This window comes from Mus musculus, chromosome 12 (genome assembly GCF_000001635.26).
Source record: "Mus musculus strain C57BL/6J chromosome 12, GRCm38.p6 C57BL/6J".
Classification (NCBI taxonomy): Eukaryota; Metazoa; Chordata; class Mammalia; order Rodentia; family Muridae; genus Mus; species Mus musculus.
Genome location: NC_000078.6, coordinates 75,113,079 through 75,136,982, shown reverse-complemented (window position 1 = coordinate 75,136,982; position 23,904 = coordinate 75,113,079). Strand labels below are relative to the sequence as shown.

The 23,904-nt window shown below is 40.4% G+C and overlaps 1 protein-coding gene across 1 annotated transcript in view; it reads left to right on the top strand.

The window, feature by feature from the left end:
- The window catches only part of Kcnh5 (potassium voltage-gated channel, subfamily H (eag-related), member 5), a 280,116-nt gene that overhangs the window by 40,350 nt on the left and 215,862 nt on the right, over positions 1 to 23,904 (top strand). The window contains exons 4-6 of the mRNA NM_172805.3: positions 5,957 to 6,085; positions 16,947 to 17,062; positions 22,400 to 22,792. Of these exons, the coding sequence (NP_766393.2) occupies positions 5,957 to 6,085; positions 16,947 to 17,062; positions 22,400 to 22,792 (638 nt within the window). The remainder of the gene's footprint in view (positions 1 to 5,956; positions 6,086 to 16,946; positions 17,063 to 22,399; positions 22,793 to 23,904) is intronic.

Here is a 23,904-nt window from a genome sequence, read left to right as displayed (position 1 = left end):
TCATCATGCTGTGCAATACATCTCACACCTAGACATCGTGCTGTGTACGATGATTTTTTTATTCCTTTAACATTGTTGCAAATACCACAAACTCTCTCTCCCCCCACTCTGTGTGTGCATGTGTGTATTGTATATGCATGTGTATACGTGTATATATATTTGTGTATTGTATAGGTATGTATATGGGGTACACAGATTGTGGAGGCCAGTGGAGGACATTAGATGTCTTCCTCCCTTTCCTCCTGTATTCCCTGGAGACCAGATCTCTTACTTGAGTTTCTTACTTTCCAGGTAGACTAACTAGTCTGTGAACCGCAGTCATCCTTCTGTCTCTGTCTTTTCCTTTTCTCCCAGTGCTGTGGTGATTCACACACAGAGCCGTGCTTGGCTTTTTGTGTGGGATCCATGCAGGTCCTTATGCTTGCTCAGCAGACATTCCTACCCACTGAGCCATCTCCCCAGCCCAAGAAATTCTTTTAAAGACGGAACAGTATTCACTTCATATACGTACTTCATTGTTTTATCCATTTATGTATTGATGGACATTCAGATCAATAATAAATTGGTTCCTGTGAATTGTAGTGCAATGAATGCAAGTGTGCATGTTTTGTAGATTTCAAATCTTTTGGGTAAATACCCAGCTGTGGGACTGTTACACCATATGGTGGCTTTGTTTTAAAAATTTTAAATTAATTCCAGAGTAGGGTTTTTTGTAGTGTCTGTGCTAATGTATGTTCATAAATACATTATTAGAGGAGTCCCTTCTTGCGGTTACTACACAAATATCAGTGAGGTGGATATATGGTTATTTGTTGTCAGTCTTTACAAATATATGCTTTACATAGACTTGAACTGTTTCCTGTTTAAGCGTGATGGGCATAGGCGTTATCCCCAGGACAGGACAGTCACATCTGGTAAATATCTGCTGATATTGTGAATTGTTCTCTAGGATTAGAATTGTACACAGTCTGTTGCTACTTATTTCATCACATAGAACCTCATGGTACAGCCCCTATTTGGGAAAAATAACCAACCAACGAACCAGCCAACCACCACTACATGCACATCCTCAACAATCAAGTCTTCTATTTAACTTGATGGCTCCTTTGCATGGTCCCATGAACTTTGTTTCTTTTTGCTGCTTTCTCAAATGTCTTCCTCCTCCTCCTTCTCTTCTCCTTCTTTTCTTTCTTCTTCCTCTTCTTCCTTCTTCTCCTTCTTCTTCTTCTTGATATGTAGAGTCCCTTCATAGTCCTTAATCAAGAAGCCATCTCTAAATGACATCTGAATGCAAAGGAAGAACTATTTTCTCCAATGTAGTCTCTCACTGGGTATATTGACTACACTTAGGACAAGGCCCATGCTCTGCAGTAGATGGCCTACATGAAACAAACAGTGGTATTTTTTTTGTAGACCTTTTGTCTTATATTGCTTTGTTTTTGGTGAATTTTTTTGTCTTATTAGTCTTTTGCTTGTATACTATGATTTTTGATTTTGTGTTTTTTGGGGGTTATTTGTGTGTATGTGTTGTGTGTGTTTCTTCTTTTTTTTTTTTTAAATTCTGGCTTTGTTGGTGTTGTTCCTTTGTTTGCTTGTTTTAAAGAGAGAGAGAAAGAAGACATGGAGTTGGGGTATGAAGGTGGGGTGGGTATGAAGGTGGGGTGGGTATGAAGGTGGGGTGGGTATGAAGGTGGGGTGGGTATGAAGGTGGGGTGGGTATGAAGGTGGGGTGGGTATGAAGGTGGGGTGGGTATGAAGGTGGGGTGGGTATGAAGGTGGGGAGAAGCTGAGAAGAGTTGGGAGAAGAGAAACTGAGATCAGAATATATTGTAAGAAGAATTTATTTCCAATAAACATCTATATGTGTATGTGTGTATGTGTGTGCATATGCTTTCATGTTAAGTGACAGCAGTAACTATATACATCTTCAGTGGTTGCTATGGTTTTTTTAAGTGTGGGAGACATCCTCAGTAGAACATGCTGGTTCTAGGTTCGTTGTATGTTGGATTTCATGGTGCGCAGTTTATCCTTCCCTTTCCTTCGATCTGTTATTCTTTATGGAATACATGGAATTAAAATCAGATTTTCTTTTTTATCACTAGACCCACGAAAGGATAACAGCCCCCATGGACATTGCTTCACAGAAGTGCATTTGGCAATGGAATCATTTTCTGGTTTTACTTATCGAAACGTTCAACAATTTATCTTGAATTTTTAGAACCAAGGCCAAAAAGATATTTCTGTCTGAAGTCACACTCAGCTGCCAGTGTGTCACACAGAAAGCCATCAGTTCTGAATGATCAGTTCTTCCTGCTACGCAGGCTATACACATTTTCTTGGTCTTCCCTTCAGGCTCAAATATTTATTTATGATTCATAGGATGCTCAAATGCCCAAGCTCCCTTCATTTTCACAGAGATATTTCTAGTCTTTAGATGACTTAGATATATGGCCCAAGTTTAGCAAATAATTGAAGATGACTTACCCTCACATTTAAGTAGAATTAACAAATATTTGCTCAATTTTCAGACTTTGTAGCCAAGTCCATAGTTTGAGGGTGTCAAAACTACTTCAATGGGATTCTATTTTTTTAAATTTATTTTTAAACATATGGAAAATAATTTGAAATTTACATTTTTACAATTCTCCTTCTAGGATAGTTATGGTTTGAAATGATGTGACTTTTGTTCACCTCTGCCCGATCTCTTTAAAAAAATTTTTTTTATTAGGTATTTTTCTCATTTATATTTCCAATGCTATCCCAAAAGTCCCCCATACCCTCCCCCCTCAACTCCCCTAACCACCTACTCCCACTTCTTGGCCCTGGCGTTCCCCTGTACTGAGGCATATAAAGTTTGCACGCCCAATGGGCCTCTCTTTCCACTGATGGCCGACCAGGCCATCTTTTGGTACATATGCAGCTAGAGTCAAGAGCTCCGGGGTACTGGTTAATTCATAATGTTGTTCCATCTATAGGGTTGCAGTTCCCTTTAGCTCCTTGGGTACTTTCTCTAGCTCCTCCAATGGGAGCCCTGTGATCCATCCAATAGTTGACTGTGAGCATCCACTTCTGTGTTTGCTAGGCCCCGGCATAGTCTCACAAGAGACAGCTATATCAGGGTCCTTTCAGCAAAATCTTGCTATGTATGCAATGGTGTCAGAGTTTGGAGGCCGAATATGGGATGGATCCCTGGATATGGCAGTCTCTAGATGGTCCATCCTTTCGTCTCAGCTCCAAACTTTGTCTCTGTAACTCCTTCCATGGGTGTTTTGTTCCCAATTCTAAGAAGTCTGCCCGATCTCTTAAGGGAACTGAGTATTGCTATATGAACATCTGTATACAGCTGGTAGGAGACAGGCCCTGCTACCCTGTAGAAAGCTCCTGTTCTCCCCTGTGTGCTCTTTGCATCTGTCTTTAATTTTGATTTTCCTTTAATAAGAAGGATGAGTATTATCAATGCATTAGGGTAGAACACAAGCATTTTAGCCAGATTTAAAGGAATCTCACAAGTGGTCATCTCAAACAGCTTTTACACATCAACTACAAAAAGAGTGTTGTGTGACTTTGAAAAATGTTAGATGGGGAAATTGATATATCTTCTGAAGGCTGGGGAATGCCTGAATGCCAATCCTTGTCCCCAAGACTTTCATCACATAATTAAGTTACAGTAAACAGCATTTTGCAAATGGGGCAGTTGAAGTTTCTGATTTACTCAGTCAAGGTTGACATTTCAGCTTGTAACCTTTTTAAAATTTCTTCCCATTTAGTGTCCTATTAAAAGGAGGCATTTCCTATTCTGGGGAAAGTTTATCTTTGGGGACAAAGACAGAATCTGTCTATGTTGCTAGTGCCCAGTGCCCACGCCTGGTGCCCAAGCCCTGCTCTGGGTGTTGGGAAGAATACACTCTGTCCATCCATCTCAGACTCCTTGTCTGAGCCCATTCTGGGGAAAGTCTGAGCCTATGAGCTGAAAAAAATTCTACCTTGATATTTGGAAACAGCTTTTCAGACAGCCCTGTCTCTGCCAGAATTCCAAAGTGGCTGTTTCGGTAGGAAGGCATGACTGTGGCATCAGCTCTTCTTGTCCAGATTTCTAGCAGGCCCAGGAAAAAGAAAAGGATTTTCAATGCTTTTTTTCTTTGTTTATAACCCTCTCTACCTCTAGCTCACCAAGTTGGAACAGCCACAGGCCATGAACACAGCAGTGTCTGGCAGTGGTTATTTGTAAAACTGTATATCACTCACAGTTCCCAGACACGCTGTGTAAGACGAGAGCAGGAAACAGGGAGGAAGCCTGGCTGGGAGATGATGGGTTTGTTTCCAAGTTTCCTTCTCATTCTGCAATCATCTCAGAAAGGGCTGTGTCCTCCTATGGACCTGTTAGAGCCACAGAGCCTCAATGGCCGGAGTTGAACATTATCTTATAAATCTCTCTGCAGTGGTCTGGGTTCTGGAGCCTGCTGAGGGACTCAACTCATCTGGTGTAAATGGCAAGTTAGCCCTTCCATGACTTAGGTAGATTCCTCAGGTTTAGCAGGTAATTTAAGAGCACTATTATTACAGTGACCATTTAGACAGAATTGACAGTGGCATTAGGTGACCCAGGTTTGGATCCAGGTATGAAGGAGGTTGTTACTTGGTTTTCATGGGGGACCACTAAGATGCTCTAACTTCTCAGCTGCATCAGCTACACATAACCTCTTCTGCCCCTAAGCATGGACGATTTGGGGGCTTTTATTGCTCTTTTGCTTGATAAAAATCTGATGGAAAATGAACTTATTTACTTACTATGTTTTTTTATTGTGATAGAATGTTCTTTCAGTGTGCTGCTGCTGTGTGGATAATTATTCCCTTGAGGTATTTTTCATGCCTTCATCTAGTCCATTGTTGCAATTTATTTGTCAATTCCGAGGTCTGTCCAGACCCTGAGCTTTAAAACTGTGAAACCCTCATCCCTCTGGAGAGCGCAGTAGCTGTTTCTTGAAGAATGATGTGGCGCAGTTGAGCCTCCAGGGGCAGGAGGCAGTGGCTCATTAAGACACCGGAGATTCTTAAGCCCTGAACACACATGCTGCTTTACTTTACCTTTGATGATTGCCCTAAAAGTTTCAGGTAGCACTCAGTGTACAGTAAGTATCAAGTATTGGTGATGTCTCCTGTGACCAAGGACACAGCCATCAAAGCGTCACCTAAGTCCACCCCATGGAAGAGAGGGCCTTGGGACAGAAGCAGCGTTTGAGATGCTCTTCTGGGAGTCAAGTTTGTCAGGGTGGTAGGTGTTGCTGCTGCAGCTAATTGGAAACTCTTGTCAAGGTGACAAGACCAGAGAAGCATGTGGGAGTGATCACACTTGATGAGTTTGTCAGAGGCCCCAGGACACAGACCTAAAGGTGATGCTGGTATAACTTTCGGAGCAAGACTGCCTTTGTGTGCACAAGTTGGGAAGAGATCCTGTACTTTTCCTTAAAATGTTCATATTTGGGGCTAAAAATACACTCATTAAGTCTGAACAATTGGTAGCTGATAGAGAGTTAAACAGTTTTCTTTTGTTGCTTTAGATTGAGATTTAATTCAAGGCCTTATGCATACAAGATAGCATACATATGCATACATTCCATCAGTGAACTACATCCCCAGCTCTTGTTAAATTTTTAATTTTGTTCTCAATTATTTATGAGACAGAGTATTTCTAAGTTGCCCAGTAAACTCTTTAGCTCACTTTGTAGTAGAGACCATTCTTGAATCTGTGATCCTCCTGCCTCAGCCTCCTCAGTATATATAAAGCCTGATTATAGGCCTGAACCAGCAGCTCTGGTTAAAGCATTGTTTTTAGTATTGTAACAAAACTGCTGTTTTGGTGCTGAAGTAAGGGAAGAGATGGTAGAGTCATGGAAGCTAACCCTTGCTGTGGCCCTGACACCCCTCTGTCCTCTTTCTCCCTCTTTCTCCCCTACAGGTACCCCTGTTTGGTTTTACATGCAAATCGCACCAATAAGAAATGAACACGAGAAGGTGGTCTTGTTCCTGTGTACATTCAAGGACATTACACTGTTCAAACAGCCTATAGAGGATGACTCAACGAAAGGTAAGGTCCAAAACAGAGTTTTTGTACCTAAGAATTCGGTGGCCTTTTATCTGCCTCTTTCTCCTCCTTCTCCTCCTCCTCTTAAAACACCAAATCTATGTCACATCCACATATAATAACCTAACTTTAAGTTGAAATATATCATTAATAAAGCATGTCTTCTGACAACTTAAGTATTAACAATTAAAATAAGTCCAACTGGAATAAAATAAATACATTAACAAAAATCCAATGAATTGTACCTATTATCACATGTATGGCTGCCTCAAAGCCAGTAGTATCCCAGGAGCTAATACTGATAGCAAGAATTCACTGTGAAGTACAAAGGGCTGATGACAGACAGACAGACAGACAAAGAAAAACTGGAATTTTTATGCATTCAGAAAATGTAGCTAGAGAAATCTGAAAGCCTGCCAAATTTCAGCATTACACACATTGACTTGCTTTCTAATAGATTTGGTGATGTTTTTAAAATCCAGGTTTAATTTTGCCCCCTATTATATATAACCACATCCCGGGCAAGATGTACATCTATTGTCTCCATGAGCTTCCTGTACAGGCACAGCACTTAGGCAAAGATTGAGTCAATTATCTTACAAATGTGTTAATCTTCAAAAATAGGCAATAAAAGTGCAGAACCTAAAGAACAGTCTAGATCGTGTTCATATGGCTCAGCTTGTGGATGGGAACAGGTACATGTTCCTGATATAGAAACACTTCTGCAAGAGCAGACACATCTCAACCCAGGTCTCCATTCAACATAGGAGATAAGTCTTCTCCTAAGGCCCCTCATAGTGCACAGTGGAAGTGGGAGGAAGTTGGGGTTCTTGGAGCTCTTCACCCTTTTGTCCAATCAAGGGGGATAGGGCAAGAAAAATGGGTGGTGCAAATTTATTTTTGAAACAGTTTCTTAATAAAATATTTTGAGTTTGCTAGACCCATGGACTGTTGAGTAAACTCAGACATCAAATGCTGAGTTAGCTAGCTGGTGGCTGTCCTCCCTTCATCCCAAACTGCCTGTGTACTGAGGAAACCACCCTGACTGTGAAATAAAAAATGGGAGACACGGGTGTCTACAGCATATTTTCTCTCCCTGCCTCCCTCTCCTGCTGTATCTTCCTATGGACTTAGTTTTCTCTACAATTGTCCTAGTAAAGTGTAGGGAGAAATTCCATAGAGCATGGTTAATTCGGGAGCAGCCTGATTGGCACTTCAACACCCTGTACCTAGGGAGCTTTAGAGTGAAGGGAATTACACATAGCCAGGGCTGATTTCGCTGAGGTCCTACCAGAGAGCTATTGATAATTTGATGGAGTTTTGTTCAACCAACTGAGCCTTACTGGCTGATTACATTCAGTTTACTTATCAGCTTCTATTTATGCAGCTGTATGTTCTCTTGAGTGGAAGTTGTAACATTTGTCGTAAAGAGAGTGGCTGGCTCAATGCAAGCCTCCCCAAGTGGAGCATTATTGACAGCAGCATCCAGAGGCGCAGCTATGGAAACCTAGAGCACTCTTTATTCTCTCCGATGTAATTTATTCCCAATTTATTTTCTTCATTTGGGTTTAAATTAGAAGATGGTGTCATATAAATGGAGACTTTAAATTCATTTAGAAATAGGTTTTATAAAATGGTATTTTTAAGAACCTCTTAGGAGACCAAAAGGGAATGCTTGCCTTTATGCAGTTGGCAAATGTTCCTTTCCCTTCCTTCTGAAAAATAAAAAATAAAAAAAACCCCAGCACAGAGCTTTAAGCTTTCCAACTGCAACCATAATTACAGAAAATGACATTAATTTATCCCTTGCAGGTGAGTCTAAATACATAATATTGTATCTATTCACATTTTTGTTAGTACCAAATTAAAAGGAGAAGCTTTATCCTGTGCCAGGCATTGAAAATATGACTGAACAAATTAATTTGTACATGTCTCTGAAATTCTAGACTCTATGAAGTCATTTTCTGGAAGATCAAGTAAAATATCTAATTTAGGGCCTAGATAACACACATACTCTCTCTTTCTGTCTCTCTGTCTCTCTGTTCCCCCCCCCCCCCCTTTTGTATGAGCCACGCAAACCTGCAGCTCAGTATTACATCATTTCAGCCATTCAAATGCTGGAATTCCAAGCATGCACCATCACAACCAGCTAGTATTACCTTTAAAATCTTAAAACATACTTCTAACCATCTTTGTACTTAATGTTGATTTCTTTGAAACTTTGTGGTGCTTCAGACAAAGGCTAGAAAACATATTTTTCCTCCATTGTATATGGAACACTCATCAGAATATACCATATTCTGAGACATACCTTTTTTTTTTTTTTTTTTTTTTTTTTTTACCAATTTGAACAAATATATACCTTTGAGAATGTATCCTAGACCATAATGGAATCAAATTAGAACTCAATTACTAAAAGATGCATGGAAAATTCCCCAACAATTTGGAAGTTGAGGAACACATTTCTAAATAATATATGAGTCAAAAAATCTTAAGTAAAAATATTCTGAACTGAATCAAAATTTAGCTCTTTCAAATTTGTGGAAGAGAGTAAAGGCAAGACTTAGAGGAAAATATGTAATGTTAAATGTACATCTGATGAAAGAAAATGACTTAAAAAAACAACAACCCAGTAACCTAGTTTCCATCTTAAGAAGCTAGAAAAAGAAGAGAACGTTAAACCAAAGCAAGCAGAGGACAAGATCCTGAACCATACGGGAGAAATCATTGAAAAACTGGACAACATTGTAGAAAAACCCATCAAAACTCAAAGCTAACTCTTACAATGAAAGTATCATTACAGTTAACCTGCAGCTCTGATAACCAAGAGAAAAGAGGGAAGACACAAATTGCCAGTGCAGAAAATGAAAGGTCTATACCCACTTATCCTGTGGCTACTAAAGCCTAGACAACGATCACCCCGTGGTCACCATTGATGACTTATGAGAAATAATAGACCATTCTCATGAAACAGAATTTTTTTTGTTTTGTTTTGTTTTTGAGACAGGGTTTCTCTGTACAGCTCTGGCTGTCCTGGAATTCACTCTGTATACCAGGCTGGCCTCAAACTCAGAAATCCACCTCCTCTGCCTCCCAAGTGAGGGGATTAAAGGTGTGCGCCACCGCTGCCCGGCTTGAAACAGAAAATCTTAATGCCTCATCACTATTAAATACTCGAGCAGTAAAGAGTAATTGACCCAAACCAAGGGAATAGAAAGTACAAATAGTTTCATCAGGAGACCCTAATAAACTCCTTTTCCTTCTTCAGGATTTTACACACGTATATATGATAGCCACCATTCCCCTCTTTCACACTCCCCACCCCTCCCCCCAAATGCCTTCCTCGATAAATGGGTCATTCTAATCAGCCTCCCAAAGCATCAAGGTTCAAGGCACATGTGGGAAGAAGAGGAAGAAAGAACACAAGAGCTGAGGGATGGGAAGAGGGCTTTGATCTGCTGCTGTGTGGACATGGCTGTTGTACACATGCATCCATAACGTTGCTGGGGCTGCCTGCATGTCCTCTAGGTCTCTTCCAGAATGCAGAAGGTACTGCTCTGATACCAAACCCAAGAAAGACAGTACAGAAAAGGAAATGATAGATGAGTGTCCCACTCTCAACATGATAGTCCACAAAACTGAATCCATAAAGTATTGGAGGAATTATGCATGACAATTAAAGGGGCTCTATCTTCAAAAAGCAATCCTCCAAATCTGTCCTATCAGTGAGGTGGCTAAAAAACAAACAAACAAACAAACAAACAAAACAAACAAGCAAGCAAACAAACAAACAAACAAAAAGAAACCCACATGGTCCCTTCAGTTGGCATAGAAAAAGCATTTGAAAAATTGAAAACTCACTTATAAAAAGCCTTTGAAAAAAATTCAACATTCATTCATGATTTAAAATCCCCGGAAAAGCATGACTGGGCGATGATCTTCCATGTTCTCATAAGGAACAGCTGTGAATGTCTGTGCAACCTGTGACTAACAGTGAACCCTATCTTTGGTGAGGTGCTTAAAACATTAAAGATAAAATAGTCGATATGTGATTGATAACCTGAAACATTTTTCAAGTGAATTTTGAAGTCTTCACATAGTTAGCTTTGAGTGAAGAGTTTTTATATCCTATTTTTACCCCCAAGTATGCATATATTTATATTAGAGGCATGTTTCCCTCGACTTACCCTATGTAATTTATGACACAGTTGAAGCTGCCCAAGGAAATGCAAAGCTTCTGCATCATTTTGACCTGCTGAACCTTAATGGTAATTAGTAACTTTGTATTTATGGAACCTGGAAGTTGGCAGCATTTTGCCATGAATTGGGGGGGGGGCATATGCAGGTACTTAAAGAGCTGACTTATCTCTGAAATAAATGCTTCTCCATTCTCCTATCATCATGTTCATCACTCTGCATCCCCATGTAAAGTACCAGAGTGCTTGTAAGACAGTCTCTTTTGAGTTCAACTATCTATTTTTATAAATTATTTTTGAGTAACCCCAGATAGATTGATTGTTGAACAATGATTTCAATAAGTATGCAAACAAAAATCCTGGGAACATTATTGGTATAAAATATCTTTTTCTAGTGCCAGAAATTCTAGAAGTTGAGGTAATTTCAAAATAATTTTTGTTCTGAGGCTCCTGTATGCCTTTTCTATAGCTAACAGATTACTGAAAAAGCATTGCGTAATGCAGCTATGAACGCTGCATATGAACAACTCTCTATTATTCATGTGAACTGTACATTTAACATGAAAAATTCAAAAGACATGAAATATTTATACCATTAAGTCATCATCCTACCATATCTTTGAAGCTAGTGATATAGGAATAGGAGAACATTTTTGGAAGCTTTGTAAAATGGTGTATGTTTTTATTTTTAAAGATAAAGAAGAAATTAAACCTTTCGGATAAATAGGGCCTGCAATTTCATTATAATGACTACAATATCAAAATGATTTAGGTTAAGAACATTGAATAAAAAATAGCGATGTTGCCTTTGATCCAGCCTTTGGCCTCACAGTAACTTAACACAAACTTTTTCATGACCTCTATAGGACTATCCTCATCTGTTAACTTTACTTTTATCTGTTTTATTTTGCCAACCACAAGTTGAACTGAGAATATTTCTGGGGATATAGGAGTGTCCCCTTTTCTTATATTCCAGTGGGGAAGACAAACAAAATAGTAGAAGCTTTCCTCCAAGTGCTCCTGTGTTCTTGGTGATCAGCTGAGCATAAGCACTGTAAAGGACACAAGAGAGGTGTTGAGAGAGTGAAGCAGGGATTAGACAGGAGAGACACAGGGCAGCATCGAGGTCCTCTGAGGCTCCTGGTCTAGAATTTCACTTGTGTCCGTGTCCCTCATTTTGTTCTCTACTTTTGTCTAGTCAGAGGAATGCAGATGAGAAGTATGTAAAAAGTTGGGTTTCTCTGAAGCTCAGTTTTGATTAGGTACAAGGGGAAGAATCTTCAAAAGGAGTATTGATTAGAAAAGGACCTCTCTCCTTTGAAGATCTGCCTAATTTATTGGTTTGCATTCATATCGATCTCCTATTTATATTGCCAATCACCCCTTAACCCCACCCAAGAAACTCAGACAAATGGTTGAAAGACTTGAAGGAACAGACTCTGAACTTTGTTTCTGAATCAGATTAGACAATGACTATGGTGGTTATGGCTGCAGTAATTGAGGGAGCTCTGCTTATAGCTAAGCCTATATCCATCACAGTTTCATCCTGAATTATTTTGATTTTGTCCGTCTGATATCAACAGTGAATCATGATGAATTATGACAATAAGGAACGGCAGCAAACCTACCAGGCTCTATGTTCGCCATTGCTCATTGCACTAATTGTGAAGTTTATGTTAATAGATCCATTTTACTGCGGAAGAGCCTAATACTCAGGCTGATATCAACCCTCATGTTTTTCATATTGCCCATGCTGTCCCCACTTCTGCAGGAGGGAATTCACTGGCAGGCATAGTCACCTTAATTCCCTGTTCCTAAGCATAGGCCTCAGGAGGGTGGTGTATTTATTTCTTTCTGGCAGAGTTGTGCTCTTAAAACCAACCAAATGTCCTGATGCTAATTCCACAGGGTGAAGTGGCCTTGTTACGTTTTGTACCTCGTATTTTGATGTTGGAAGATTTGTTCAGACAATCCATCAACCGTATCTGATACTTTATCTATCCCAAAATGCAAATTAAAGCCCAGGAGGTCCACGCTGTTGATTATCTTATGTGTCCTAAAGATCATTATCCAAATCTCTGCCCACTGATACTGTACAGAATTTTCAAACCGAGTTCCAAACTGCTAAGATAATTACCGTGTGAAACACCCTCTGCCAAGCAGTCATGACACCTTTTTGCCAATAATGAGGTAAAAAAAAAATTCTCCCAGAATAAAAATAACATCAAAAAAGTAACCTGCTTGCAAAACCAATGCTTTTCTTTAGAGAGGAGACGGCAGAAGAAATAGGAGTAATTATGCCAGGCCGTCTCGTTGGCTGAGAGCAAAATTGTTTACCTAAGCTTTTTCCTTATAGATTGGAATCTTGTGTTGCAGCCCAATAGATTGATTTAACTGCCTCTGTGACTTCCTTTCATTTTTAAGATTAGGCAGTCCATGACAAAGAGGTTAATTGCAACCCAATAGAGCTAAACTAATGTTTTATTAAGAAGGAGTTGGCAGCCCGAGCTTTTAGGAGAACAAATGTTCTCATAATGTCATGAACAACTTACAGTGCAAGCATCCCACTCCTCATAGCCAACTGTCTGTTCAGATTACCCCATATCGACCACGTCTAAGTAACATCAGCGAATTGCTGAGCTGTCAGGCGCACAGTTAGGTTTCTGTAGAGAGGTGGGTGGATGCAGTCCTGGGGAGAAGTGAGAAATGCTGATGAGTCTTTTTGCTTTGACCTAGACAGTGTGATTGTGTGACTTTTCCCAAAGTTTGACCGTAACGTTGGGGTTGGGGAGATATCAAATAGACTCACGTAGTCACTGATGGAGGAGGCAGATCCAGAGCACAAAGGGATAGACGGAAGAAAACTCAACATGGCGTGGTTTACAGTAGCGGGGAAATCTACAGACTTCTTGAGCATGTGTCCGTGTAGCATATGCACTGTCAAGGAGACACAAGTGCCTAATTCTTAGCGATGATGGGGAGCAGGCCAGAGGTGCCCTTGTGGGTTGGTGGGAAGCCACGGAGGGAGGGAAACTTCAGGTTGTTGTGTTTGGTGTGGCTTTTGTTTCAGGTGAAGTGTGTGGATAGGTGGTGGGAGGAAGGAGGTATAGAAGTCTTCAGAGAAATGCCGATGTTAGAGCATTAGAGCAGAGGATTGTGAGAGGGCCCTGGTCAGGGCTCAAGGTGGGCAGTGCTTCCTGCTCTTCCTCTGATGTACATATGAAAGGAACATCACACCTCGGCTTGGCTTTGGTGCTCCACCTTCTGGGGCTTGCTGACAGCAAACTCCTACAGGATGGCTCCGTGACAATTGCCCTTGACTTTGGTTTCTCTATGCCAGAACTGGCCCCTCATCTAGCCCTGCCTTTTTTCTCAGCTAGTGGTCCTCAGGTTCTTTCTGAAGAGTAGGAACACTCTTTACCTTCTCTGCTCCAGAGTTTGTTAGATAGATATTGACACCCACTGAAAGCTGAGCCTAGCTCCTTTGTTGCATTTTCATTGTATCTAAGGCAAGTGATGTGCTAATCTCTGTTTAACTTTTTTCACTCAGTGTTTCACTTATTCAACCGAAATGTAATTAGTGCCCTTTACAAGTTACGTTGATCAGACTATATATAGTTGTGCAGACACATAGAAACCAGTATTTAAATTAGGAACTACTGTTTCCTTACTATGAAATGCAGCAGCAAGAGTAAGTGACAATAGCTTTCATGGTTGAATTTTTCCTTCCTCACATGCCTTATTGTTGGCATGGTTGTAGGAGAAGAGTGAATTCTAGCATTCTGAAGGTTTGCCCTCTTGCTCAGTTTATTGCAAACATTCCTCTTGTATATCTCCTTTGTTTCCAGATTTTTTTTTCTAGGCAGAACTTTATTGTGTATACAGAATGCAAATGGGTTTCTCTTTTGACCCTACTCAGATCTACAGAGATCTCACATCATCTTTTTTAGAAATATAAGCCTTGAGGGGAAAAAAAAGATGAGCTGGGAAGTTTCTAGAAATAGCCTATGCAACTATAATACCCAGTTGATGTAAGGTGAGGAATTATCAGATATAGTTTAGCATGCTGATGACTGAAATAGTTACAGTCATCTAAGGGCATCCTTATTATTTACACACAACACCACCCCCCCCATGACCAAGGCCCACTATAGGAACACATAAATGGGCTTTAGTCTCCAATAAAATTGGATTAGTCAGTTGCCTTTTGTTAACCTACCTACAGCTTTAGTGCCACCATGAAGAGATGAACTTTAGTTTACCCAAAGTAATCTACAACAGCATTGATGTTGCCACTGTCACATGATGTGTATGCTATGGTGTATGAAGGAGGGCATTGCAAGTGGCTGTAGGAAGCTTCCAGAATGAAGTAATCCTTCAATTGAGTCTGAACTGCCATTAGCCAAATAGAATTCTAGACAGGTAGGATGAGGGTAATAAAGCAAAGAGTGGGGTATTATAGTATGTAAAAGGAACTCTGGGAGGATTAACTATCGTTTGAATTTGTTTTTTTTTTAAATTAATTTTCTGTTGGTTTAGTAAGGTTGGAAACAGTAAGAGGAGATGTCAGGCGATAGATATAGTGTAAATCCTTGTGGTCGAAAGCTAAATGTCCTCTCTTCCAAGGACATACCATGCTATCCTGGAAGTCTCCAAGGTTGATCTGAAAGACTGAAATAGGGGAATGTGTGCTCTGATCTGTGTTTTAGAAAGAATTTTAGCAGCATGTGGACTTGTTCTCAGGGGGTTGTCACCTGACTGCAATGGCAGATGCTGTATGGTCTGACATGTAAGGTTGGAAGGCATTCATTTTGGAAGGTATATATTCATAAATTATAAACTAGAAAGCTTAGAAGTGTGTGTGTGTGTGTGTGTGTTTGTATGGGTGGCGTTGGGTTTAGAAAGTTAGAAATAGCACCAGATAATTCATCAAGATCAGGGACATATGGTAGATTTAGGATCGGCAACACAGAAAGAAGGTAATGATGAGATGACTTTTGGACATGTTGGGAACCAGATGTCTACAGAATATCTTAGAAAAGCATGGCCAATGGCAGAGATATGTGTGGGTCTAGCACACAGAAGAGAAATTGAGGTTTGTTATAGAGAATTTAAGTCAATTCTTTAGGTTGATGCTATAATTTCTGGAGAGCTGATGGTGTCTTTGTTGCCTTATTGTGAGACTGGAACGTTGTACAGAACTTTGGGTTTCACGCAATGCTGCCTTCAACTTGACTTTAAATTCTAGTCACTAGGATAAGGTCTGCTACTAAGGAAGAAAACAGGGCTTTCCATCAACACATGCCAGCTTACTTCTGACTGTCTGTGAACGCACAGAAGGAGCAGAATTGGTAGAAGCAGTTCTAAGCCTGAACAACTAGTCTAATGACTCATAGTAAAGTCCAGTGTTACCTGTACGCTGCGATTTGACAGGCATTAGCCTTCTGCAGGCCCAGAGTTTCTTCAGTTTAGTGAATCATCTGAAATTTCATCAAGTTCACCCCTTTTGACCAGCTGTAGTTTTCACTTTTAAGGAATTGTTTGGGAACTATCCCATCAATGAGTAATACTGCAGAAATGCTGAAATGGGTTTAAACAAATCTTTAATAGAGACGAGCTTTTGATTTAGCTAGAGAAAAGATAGTTGAGATAGGGCCAGAATATGGCTGGTTTTTCTCTGTTTGCTCACATCTCATTGGTATTTCTTTGAAATTAATGATTTTAATAATGGCAATTTGAGTCCCCAGAAGAAATTTTCTTCCCATTAAATTCACATTCCTTTTTCCCAAAAGCAACTTCTCTTTCTGAAAATATGATTAGGGCTTTAGATATTCCAAGCATAACTTTTTTAGATATCACTGCAGTTGTTAATGAGAGAAATAACATTTGTTATGCTACAAGGAAAGTAGAATGTGTGATATGAACCATAATATGGGAGAGTGGTTGGAATTGAGCTATTTCTCCTGTACATCACTGTGTACAGAAGAACTGTTTTCATTAAGGTGGTGGTAGCCACTCTAACAAACAATAATAATGTAGTAATGTTATGTGTTATTTTTTCTAATAAGGAAAAAAATGATTTGACACAGGAGAAGGATATTTCTTGTTTATGTAATAATTCAAAGCAAGTGGCCCTGGCTGGCATCCTTTTGCACAGCCATCCAGTGGCTTTGCCTTCCCCTTAGGCCTTACCAGTTGCATCCAGCTGGTAGAAGGGGGAGGACTCCTTGATACCAACTTGCTTTTGAAATAGAGATACAGATGTGGCATCATGTTTTTGCTTACAGTCCATTAGTGAGATATAGGGACTTGGAACACACAGATGCATGGGGTGCTGAGAAAGGAGTTGCTGGCCAGGCAGCTGGTTTCCCTTAACAAACTCATGCAAAGCAAAGGAACACAAAGGTTTTTAAACCTAGTATCTACCTTGACTACTGGGACTGCATAATAGATCTGAGAAAGGCACAGATGTTACAAAATACCACAGATATTAGAATGTACCTCATTTTAGCCACACTTCAAACATATTATGGGTGTTTACTTAAGGATAAAACTGACACTTCTCAGTTTTTCTGGATAGAGTGGCTACAATCCTTTGACATTCTGAGAGAATTCATTTCCAACTCATTGTATATGAATAACTAAAACTCTCTTTTCATCTTTTGAAGGTTGGACGAAGTTTGCCCGATTGACACGGGCTTTGACAAATAGCCGAAGTGTTTTACAGCAGCTTACACCAATGAATAAAACAGAGACAGTCCACAAGCATTCAAGACTAGCTGAAGTAAGTATGAGAAAGACTTTGTTTTCAAGGTAGTGGCATTGATACACTTTTCCCCAAATTACTCAATATAAGCAAAATTGTTAGTGATTATCTATCTATCTATTTATCTATCTATCTATCTCTCTATCTATCTATCTATCTATCTATCTACCTACCTACCTACCTACCTACCTACCTACCTACCTACCTAACTATTTATCTATCTACCTATCTGTTGCGGGAAATATTAAAAAAGAATAATTTCATAACCAATTGATAATGATAAAAGCTGCCTACCTAGATTAGACAAATTATCCCAATTATTCTATCCTTTATGATATCATAACTACCTGTGGTTATTTAAAACCACAAGGGATCAGTATCTTCTTACTGTCTGTTTACCTTCATCTTGGCTTCTCCCTCTCTCTTCTCTGAGTCACTCTCTGTCCCTGCAACTCTTTGCTCTGCCTCCCCTTTCCCTGTCCAATCACAGGCTTCCTGCTGCATTAATATTATAATGTAATTGGAGCTTGGAAAATCTTGCCACACCTATCTATTTGTAAAACTGTAGAAATTTGAAATATTTCTTTTTGTTCTCACTAACTTTTGCATGGAGATGTAGTTCATGCTATATTATGTGATGCTTAGAGAGTGTATGATTTAATTGAACAAATGGGACAGAGCATCCATCCATCCATCCATCCATCCATCCATCCATCCATCCATCCATTCCTTCATTTGTGTGTGTGTGTGTGTGTGTGTGAGTGTGTGTGTGAGTAAGACATTAATTGAGGGTTTCTGCTGTAGTTGGGTTTCTATGAAGGATGGAAAGAGAAATAAGAAATACGCTGGTACTAAGGAGTGAAAACTCAGCACAGGAAACTGATAAAGAATTTAAGACATGGTAGCATTTACATAGACTTGGGACTCTAGGGTCAGTTACAAATGCAAGGTGGTGCCTAGGGGAGGGGATGATACAGGAAACAAGGAGGAGTTAGGGCAGTGAAAAAGCTCAGTAGCCAAAGGTGCTTGCTGGTGAGTCTGGCATCCTGAATTCTATTTCTGGAATCCATATGGAAGCAGAGAACTGACTTCTGTAGATTTTCTTTGACCTCCACATGTATGTCATGGCATAACTGCAACCCCAAATGTCATACACACACACACACACACACACACACACACACACACACACACACACACACAGAGAGAGAGAGAGAGAGAGAGAGAGAGATCCAACCAAACAATGATTGCTTCATTTGTAAAATGTTGTGAATTAACTGCGTAAGGAGGAGAAAGATACCATTAAATCCATATGTTTATTGATTTACATTGCTAGAGAAAGATGAGCTGAGGCATATCTTAATTAGCTATAAATACCAATTCTGGTTTAGAGAGGGCTAGGAAATAAAGTCTATTCCTTGATTTTAGAGTTCAGTTTTCCTAACAAAGAGACCTAGTACAGATTTTCTTTTTTCTGTTTAGTTTTTCTTTTCTCTCCTCTCTCCTCTCCTCTCCTCTCCTCTCCTCTCCTCTCCTCTCCTCTCCTCTCCTCTCCTCTCCTCTCCTCTCCTCTCCTCTCCTCTCCTCTCCTCTCCTCTCCTCTCCTCCTCTCCTCCTCTCCTCTCCTCCCCTCCCCTCCCCTCCCCTCCCCTCCCCTCTCCTCTCCTCTCCTCTCTTCTCCTTCCTTCCCCTCCTCCCTCCCCTCCCTTCTCCCCTCCTCCTTTCCCTTCTCTTCTCTTTCTCTCTCTTCCTTCCTCTTCCTTCCTTTCTTATTTTCTTTCTTTTTTATTTTCTTTCTTTCTTATTTTCTTTCTTTCTTATTTTCTTTCTTTTTTATTTTCTTTCTTTCTTTCTTTCTTTCTTTCTTTCTTTCTTTCTTTCTTTCTTTCTTTCTCTCTTTCTCTCTTTCTTTCTTTCCTCAGTAGCTGTTATCATGCAGAAGGAAGAGCACTTTGTGGTATAGCCATGCTTAAATAGGATATGAATACAATATTAAGTAATTCTGTTCATACAGAACAAAGACGACCGGCAGCTGGCTCACATTCGAATCCAGCCAGGTGGAGTTTCCTTTTCAAGAGAGCTCCTTACTAAGTACAACAGTGCTCTGTACCAAGTACAACAGTGATCCTTACTAAGTATTCCTTAGCAAGCACTGCTTCCTTGCTAAGGGTCTGAGCTTGCTTCTGCGTGTGCTGAGGTATTCTAAGCAGATACCCTGCTGGCCCCTTTCTCTACCTTATCCCCCTACTAGAATGAAGGGTCTGTAGGAGGGAACAGCCTGAACCACAACCACTCCAGGATGTTTTCCTGTGAGCTTTTGCATTTCATCCCATCATTGCATGGCCATTTCAGGGAGTTTTTCCACTCTCATTCTTTTCATTTGGCTTTCCCTTTTCTTTTGTTTTTGACTTTTGATTTTTTTTTTTAAATCAGTCAGTGAATTGGGATTCATAAAACCAAATCCAATGCAAAACTGCTTTCTATTAGGTCTGAGGTTTGCTGCTTTACAGAAGGCAGAAGTTGCCAGACTGTCAAATGAGATTTCCTCCATGGTCATGCAGAGGGGCTAGGGGGAATGTGCCCTTGGATTTCCAAAACTAGATCCAAAAGAAACACCAAGTGGGCGCAGGAGTGTTGTCTTTTCAGTTATATGAAAGTACTAAAACAATTTGCTCGAGGCAGTTTCCTCTGGAATTTTCACTTTTCCAAGACACATAAATTGGATCTCCTTTTCACCTGATCAAGAATTGGAGTGGATTCTAGGATGAAAGATTCTGTCCCCATAAAAGCAGTTAATAAATTGCCCACATGCACCGGTATCTGACTGATTACCTTCAACTTATGTTGGGTAGGGATAAATACTGTCACCTCTCTGTCAGGGGGCCAGACTGCCTTAGCCCAGGTAGCACTTAGATCTTCAGGTGGAAACAGTGTGTATTGATGCAAAATCAAATTCAGAAATGTTACTGTATTCTCATACCGATCTAAGAGAAAGGAAGATGGTAGACAGAGCTGTCACTCACTGCCTTATAGAGGAGTACAATGCAGAGATCAGGTAGAAGACCTGGCTTCCTATGTCCAAGGTCAAAATCCCAACAGGTGTGCATCGTTTCCTGTGTCCTACCCTTCCCCCACTCCTCCACTGGCCTCTCTCCCATGCCCTTCTCCTCCACTGGCCTCTCTCCCATGCCCCTCTCCTCCACTGGCCTCTCTCCCATGCCCTACTCTTCCACTGGCCTTTCTCCCTCTATTTATTTACTCCTCCTCCTCCTCCTTCTCTTCCTCCTCCTCCTCCTCCTCTTGCTCCCCTCCCTCTGGAGCATCTCTCCTTTGCTAATCCTGTCTGACTAGCTAGGATTGAAATGGAAAAAGGAGAAAAAGATACCATGTGAGCGCTACACTGGTCACCTGGAAAAGATAAAATATAGGCTTTCTCAAAACCCACTTAAGGCCAGTGCCATGATTTTCAGAGGTGAGGTGTCTAGGTGCGAATACACCACACTTCACGAAACCTTTTCAGAAGATTCTAGTGTGAGCCAGATTTAAAACACAGTGGATTACCGGTAGAGATATAACTAGAGAAGGTGAAGATACAGATGACGGCAAAGGAAGCATTTTCCATCTCTTCCCCCCTACCACCCCCAGTGGAACTGTAGCTGATGCTGGCTGGAAGGTAAGAGAGAAGCCATAATTACGCAAGGTTCTTTACCTCAAGCACTCCATCTCAACATGGTGCTCACTTTCCTGCTAGGATAAATGGTTAGTAAGTAATTTAAGACCTTAGGGATAAAATATACCCAGGGCTCCGAGAATGTAGGTAGATACATAAAATAGCCTTAAAATAGTGCTAACAGCCCCAAGTTAAAAATCATAAGTATGATATACAACTATAGAAAATACTAGTAGCATTTTTAATGTTGAAAATAGCCAGATACCTAGTTTTTAAAGTAAGTTTGATGTATGAGAAACTTTAGAATACTCTTCCAGACTTTAAAAGGTACATGAATATGCAAGCACACACACACACACACACACACACACACCCCTATGTGTGTGTTATGGAATAAACAATAAAGCTATACAGTTATATGCTAATGCTTACCTTCGATTATTCATGCATTCAAATGTTTGATGCATTTATCACTTTGACTCCTCCCTCCTGGCTTGTTTGTTTGTTTGGTTTTTTTTTTTAGAAGCACTGAATAGTGATTGTATAAGTTAGTTAAGAAACCCCATTGCGCCGGGCGTGGTGGTGCACGCCTTTAATCCCAGCACTCGGAAGGCAGAGGCAGGCAGATTTCTGAGTTCGAGGCCAGCCTGGTCTACAGAGTGAGTTCCAGGACAGTCAGGACTATACAGAGAAACCCTATCTCAAAAAAAAAAAAAAGAGAGAAAAAAGGAAAGAAAGAAAGAAAGAAAGAAAGAAAGAAAGAAAGAAAGAAAGAAAGAAAGAAAGAGAAAAAGAAACCCCATTGCTACAGTCTTTGGCACACACATTACCCTTAATGGCATTAATGTAAGAGATGGAAATTTTGGATATGCTTCCTCAACTTGTTTCACAGTTCCCAGAGTCCAGCAGGCAATCTAAACCCTGTCTTGAGGTCTCCACTTTTGGCCCTTGCTGGGGTCATCTGCTTTTCTCCTTCTCTTGCTTTAATTAGACCCCACAGAGTAAGTTAAGGTTTATATAAACTTGCTCTGATAGTTTTCCATTTGTTAAAGAGGTACAGAGAGCTAAACCTTATACTATATAATATTTAGTACTTTATTTTGTTTTCCAAAGGAAGCTTGCACTGGATAAGAAACACAATGCTCATTTTATATCCTGGTTTTAGAGAGAAAAAGGGAAAATGGGCTGTATCACTCCCCAGTTCTGTCCTGTTAGCCACCAGGACAGTGAGCTTGCTGAGCAAATCCAGCGAGACTGCCAACATCGAGGCCATTGGTTCAGGGAGACCATTAGAAGCAAAAGGATGTTTTCTAAGGTGTTTAATATGTGTGAACAATGAATGACAGTCAGTCACCCGAGTAACTATGGAGCAGTCAGTGAAAGTCACATGGTTCTTGTCAGGCTTGCCCAGTACATAAGCAGGAGCATCTGAGGTGCTGTGCCACTGGAGAGCCAGGCGGATGGACCAGTAATCAGATCAACTGTTGAGTAGTTGCACTCACACATGGGTCCTTCGAGCAAACTTTGGGGCAGTTCGGAAAAGGGAATGGAAACAATACAGAATGATTGTCCTAAAACTGACAATCATGTGACTCGGTCTGTGATTGGGGCATCCAGCAGGTGTGCAGTCACAGCTGTCTTCAGAGGCGTCCCAACTGTTTATAAACACTGTTGCTTTCTTTTAGGTGCTTCAGCTGGGATCAGACATCCTTCCTCAGTACAAACAAGAAGCGCCAAAGACGCCACCACATATCATCTTACACTATTGTGCTTTTAAAACTACTTGGGATTGGGTGATTTTAATTCTTACCTTCTACACCGCCATCATGGTTCCTTACAATGTTTCTTTCAAAACAAAGCAGAACAATATCGCCTGGCTGGTGCTGGACAGTGTGGTGGACGTGATTTTTCTGGTGGACATTGTTTTAAATTTTCACACGACTTTTGTGGGGCCGGGTGGAGAGGTCATTTCTGACCCGAAGCTTATAAGGATGAACTATCTGAAAACTTGGTTTGTGATTGATCTGCTGTCTTGTTTACCTTATGACATCATCAATGCCTTTGAAAATGTGGATGAGGTAAGTTTTTTTGGTTTTGTTTTTGGGGTATTGGAGATCAGATGTTTTGAAAACAGTCGAGTTAAAAGGATCGCAAGGATGACAAAATGTCTTTTTCAGTTTCCCTTTTGCAAACCCACAATATTATTAAGCATGTGCCATAATCGTTTTGTTTTGTTTTTTTTTTTAAATTAATTTGTGCCTGTGTTTTCCTCCAAGACTTTAGGCTGAACTGATGAATTGCTAGATAAATGGCTATGGTTGAAAGTTGTGATTGGAGGAAGACAGGAGGAAGAGGCAGGTAGAGGAGGAGCAGGAGGAAGGGAGGGTAGTGCAGGGGGAGGAGGAGGAAGAGGGAAAGAAAGAAAAGCAGGTGAAAGAGCAGGGGGAGGAGGGGGAGAAGGTTCATTGGAGAGGTTACAACAATGGTGCTCTTAGAGTCAAATGTAGTTCACAAACCAGGTGATGGGTTTAGGGCACAGAAATACATTTTCTCTGAAAGACAGCAGCTTTGAAGACTTCATGCCTTTACAAACCTAGTGACTTTTTAAACTTAAGTCACACATGGTAGCTGTCTTAAGAGTTAACCTAAAAACCAACATATCTTCCAACAGTTTTTGAGTTGTTGCAATTTTGATTCATGCTTTTGCTTTCAATTCATTATAAATACAGATATAGGTAGAAAGTGTATTTGATGACTTGTGATGTCTGGCCTCACTCAGCGTTCTGGTCTTATGGTGTTTGTGAAAAGAGGAATATTTAGAATGTGTCATACCTTAAAGGATCCCTTCGTTCACAGCTCCTTCTCTCAAAGTTAAGGGTGGATGACTCAAAAATTACTGCTCCAAGCGGGGAGGATGCAATCAATAATAAAACATAGGCCAGGCAGTATAAAGGATAGCTTTTTAAAATGTTTTAACAATGATAACGCTGCCATGTTGCTTTCCCTAAAAACCCTACAGTGTCCCTGTTAGATCACTCAATTGGAAAGTTCATTGCACTGTTGTGGCTCTGTGTGTACTGGGAGTAGACTCAACATTTTCTTCATCGACTTTCCCGTAAATTTTCTTTTAATACAACAATCAGTCACGTGGGGATTTGAATGAAGTTGACCTCACATAAGTAGAGAAGTA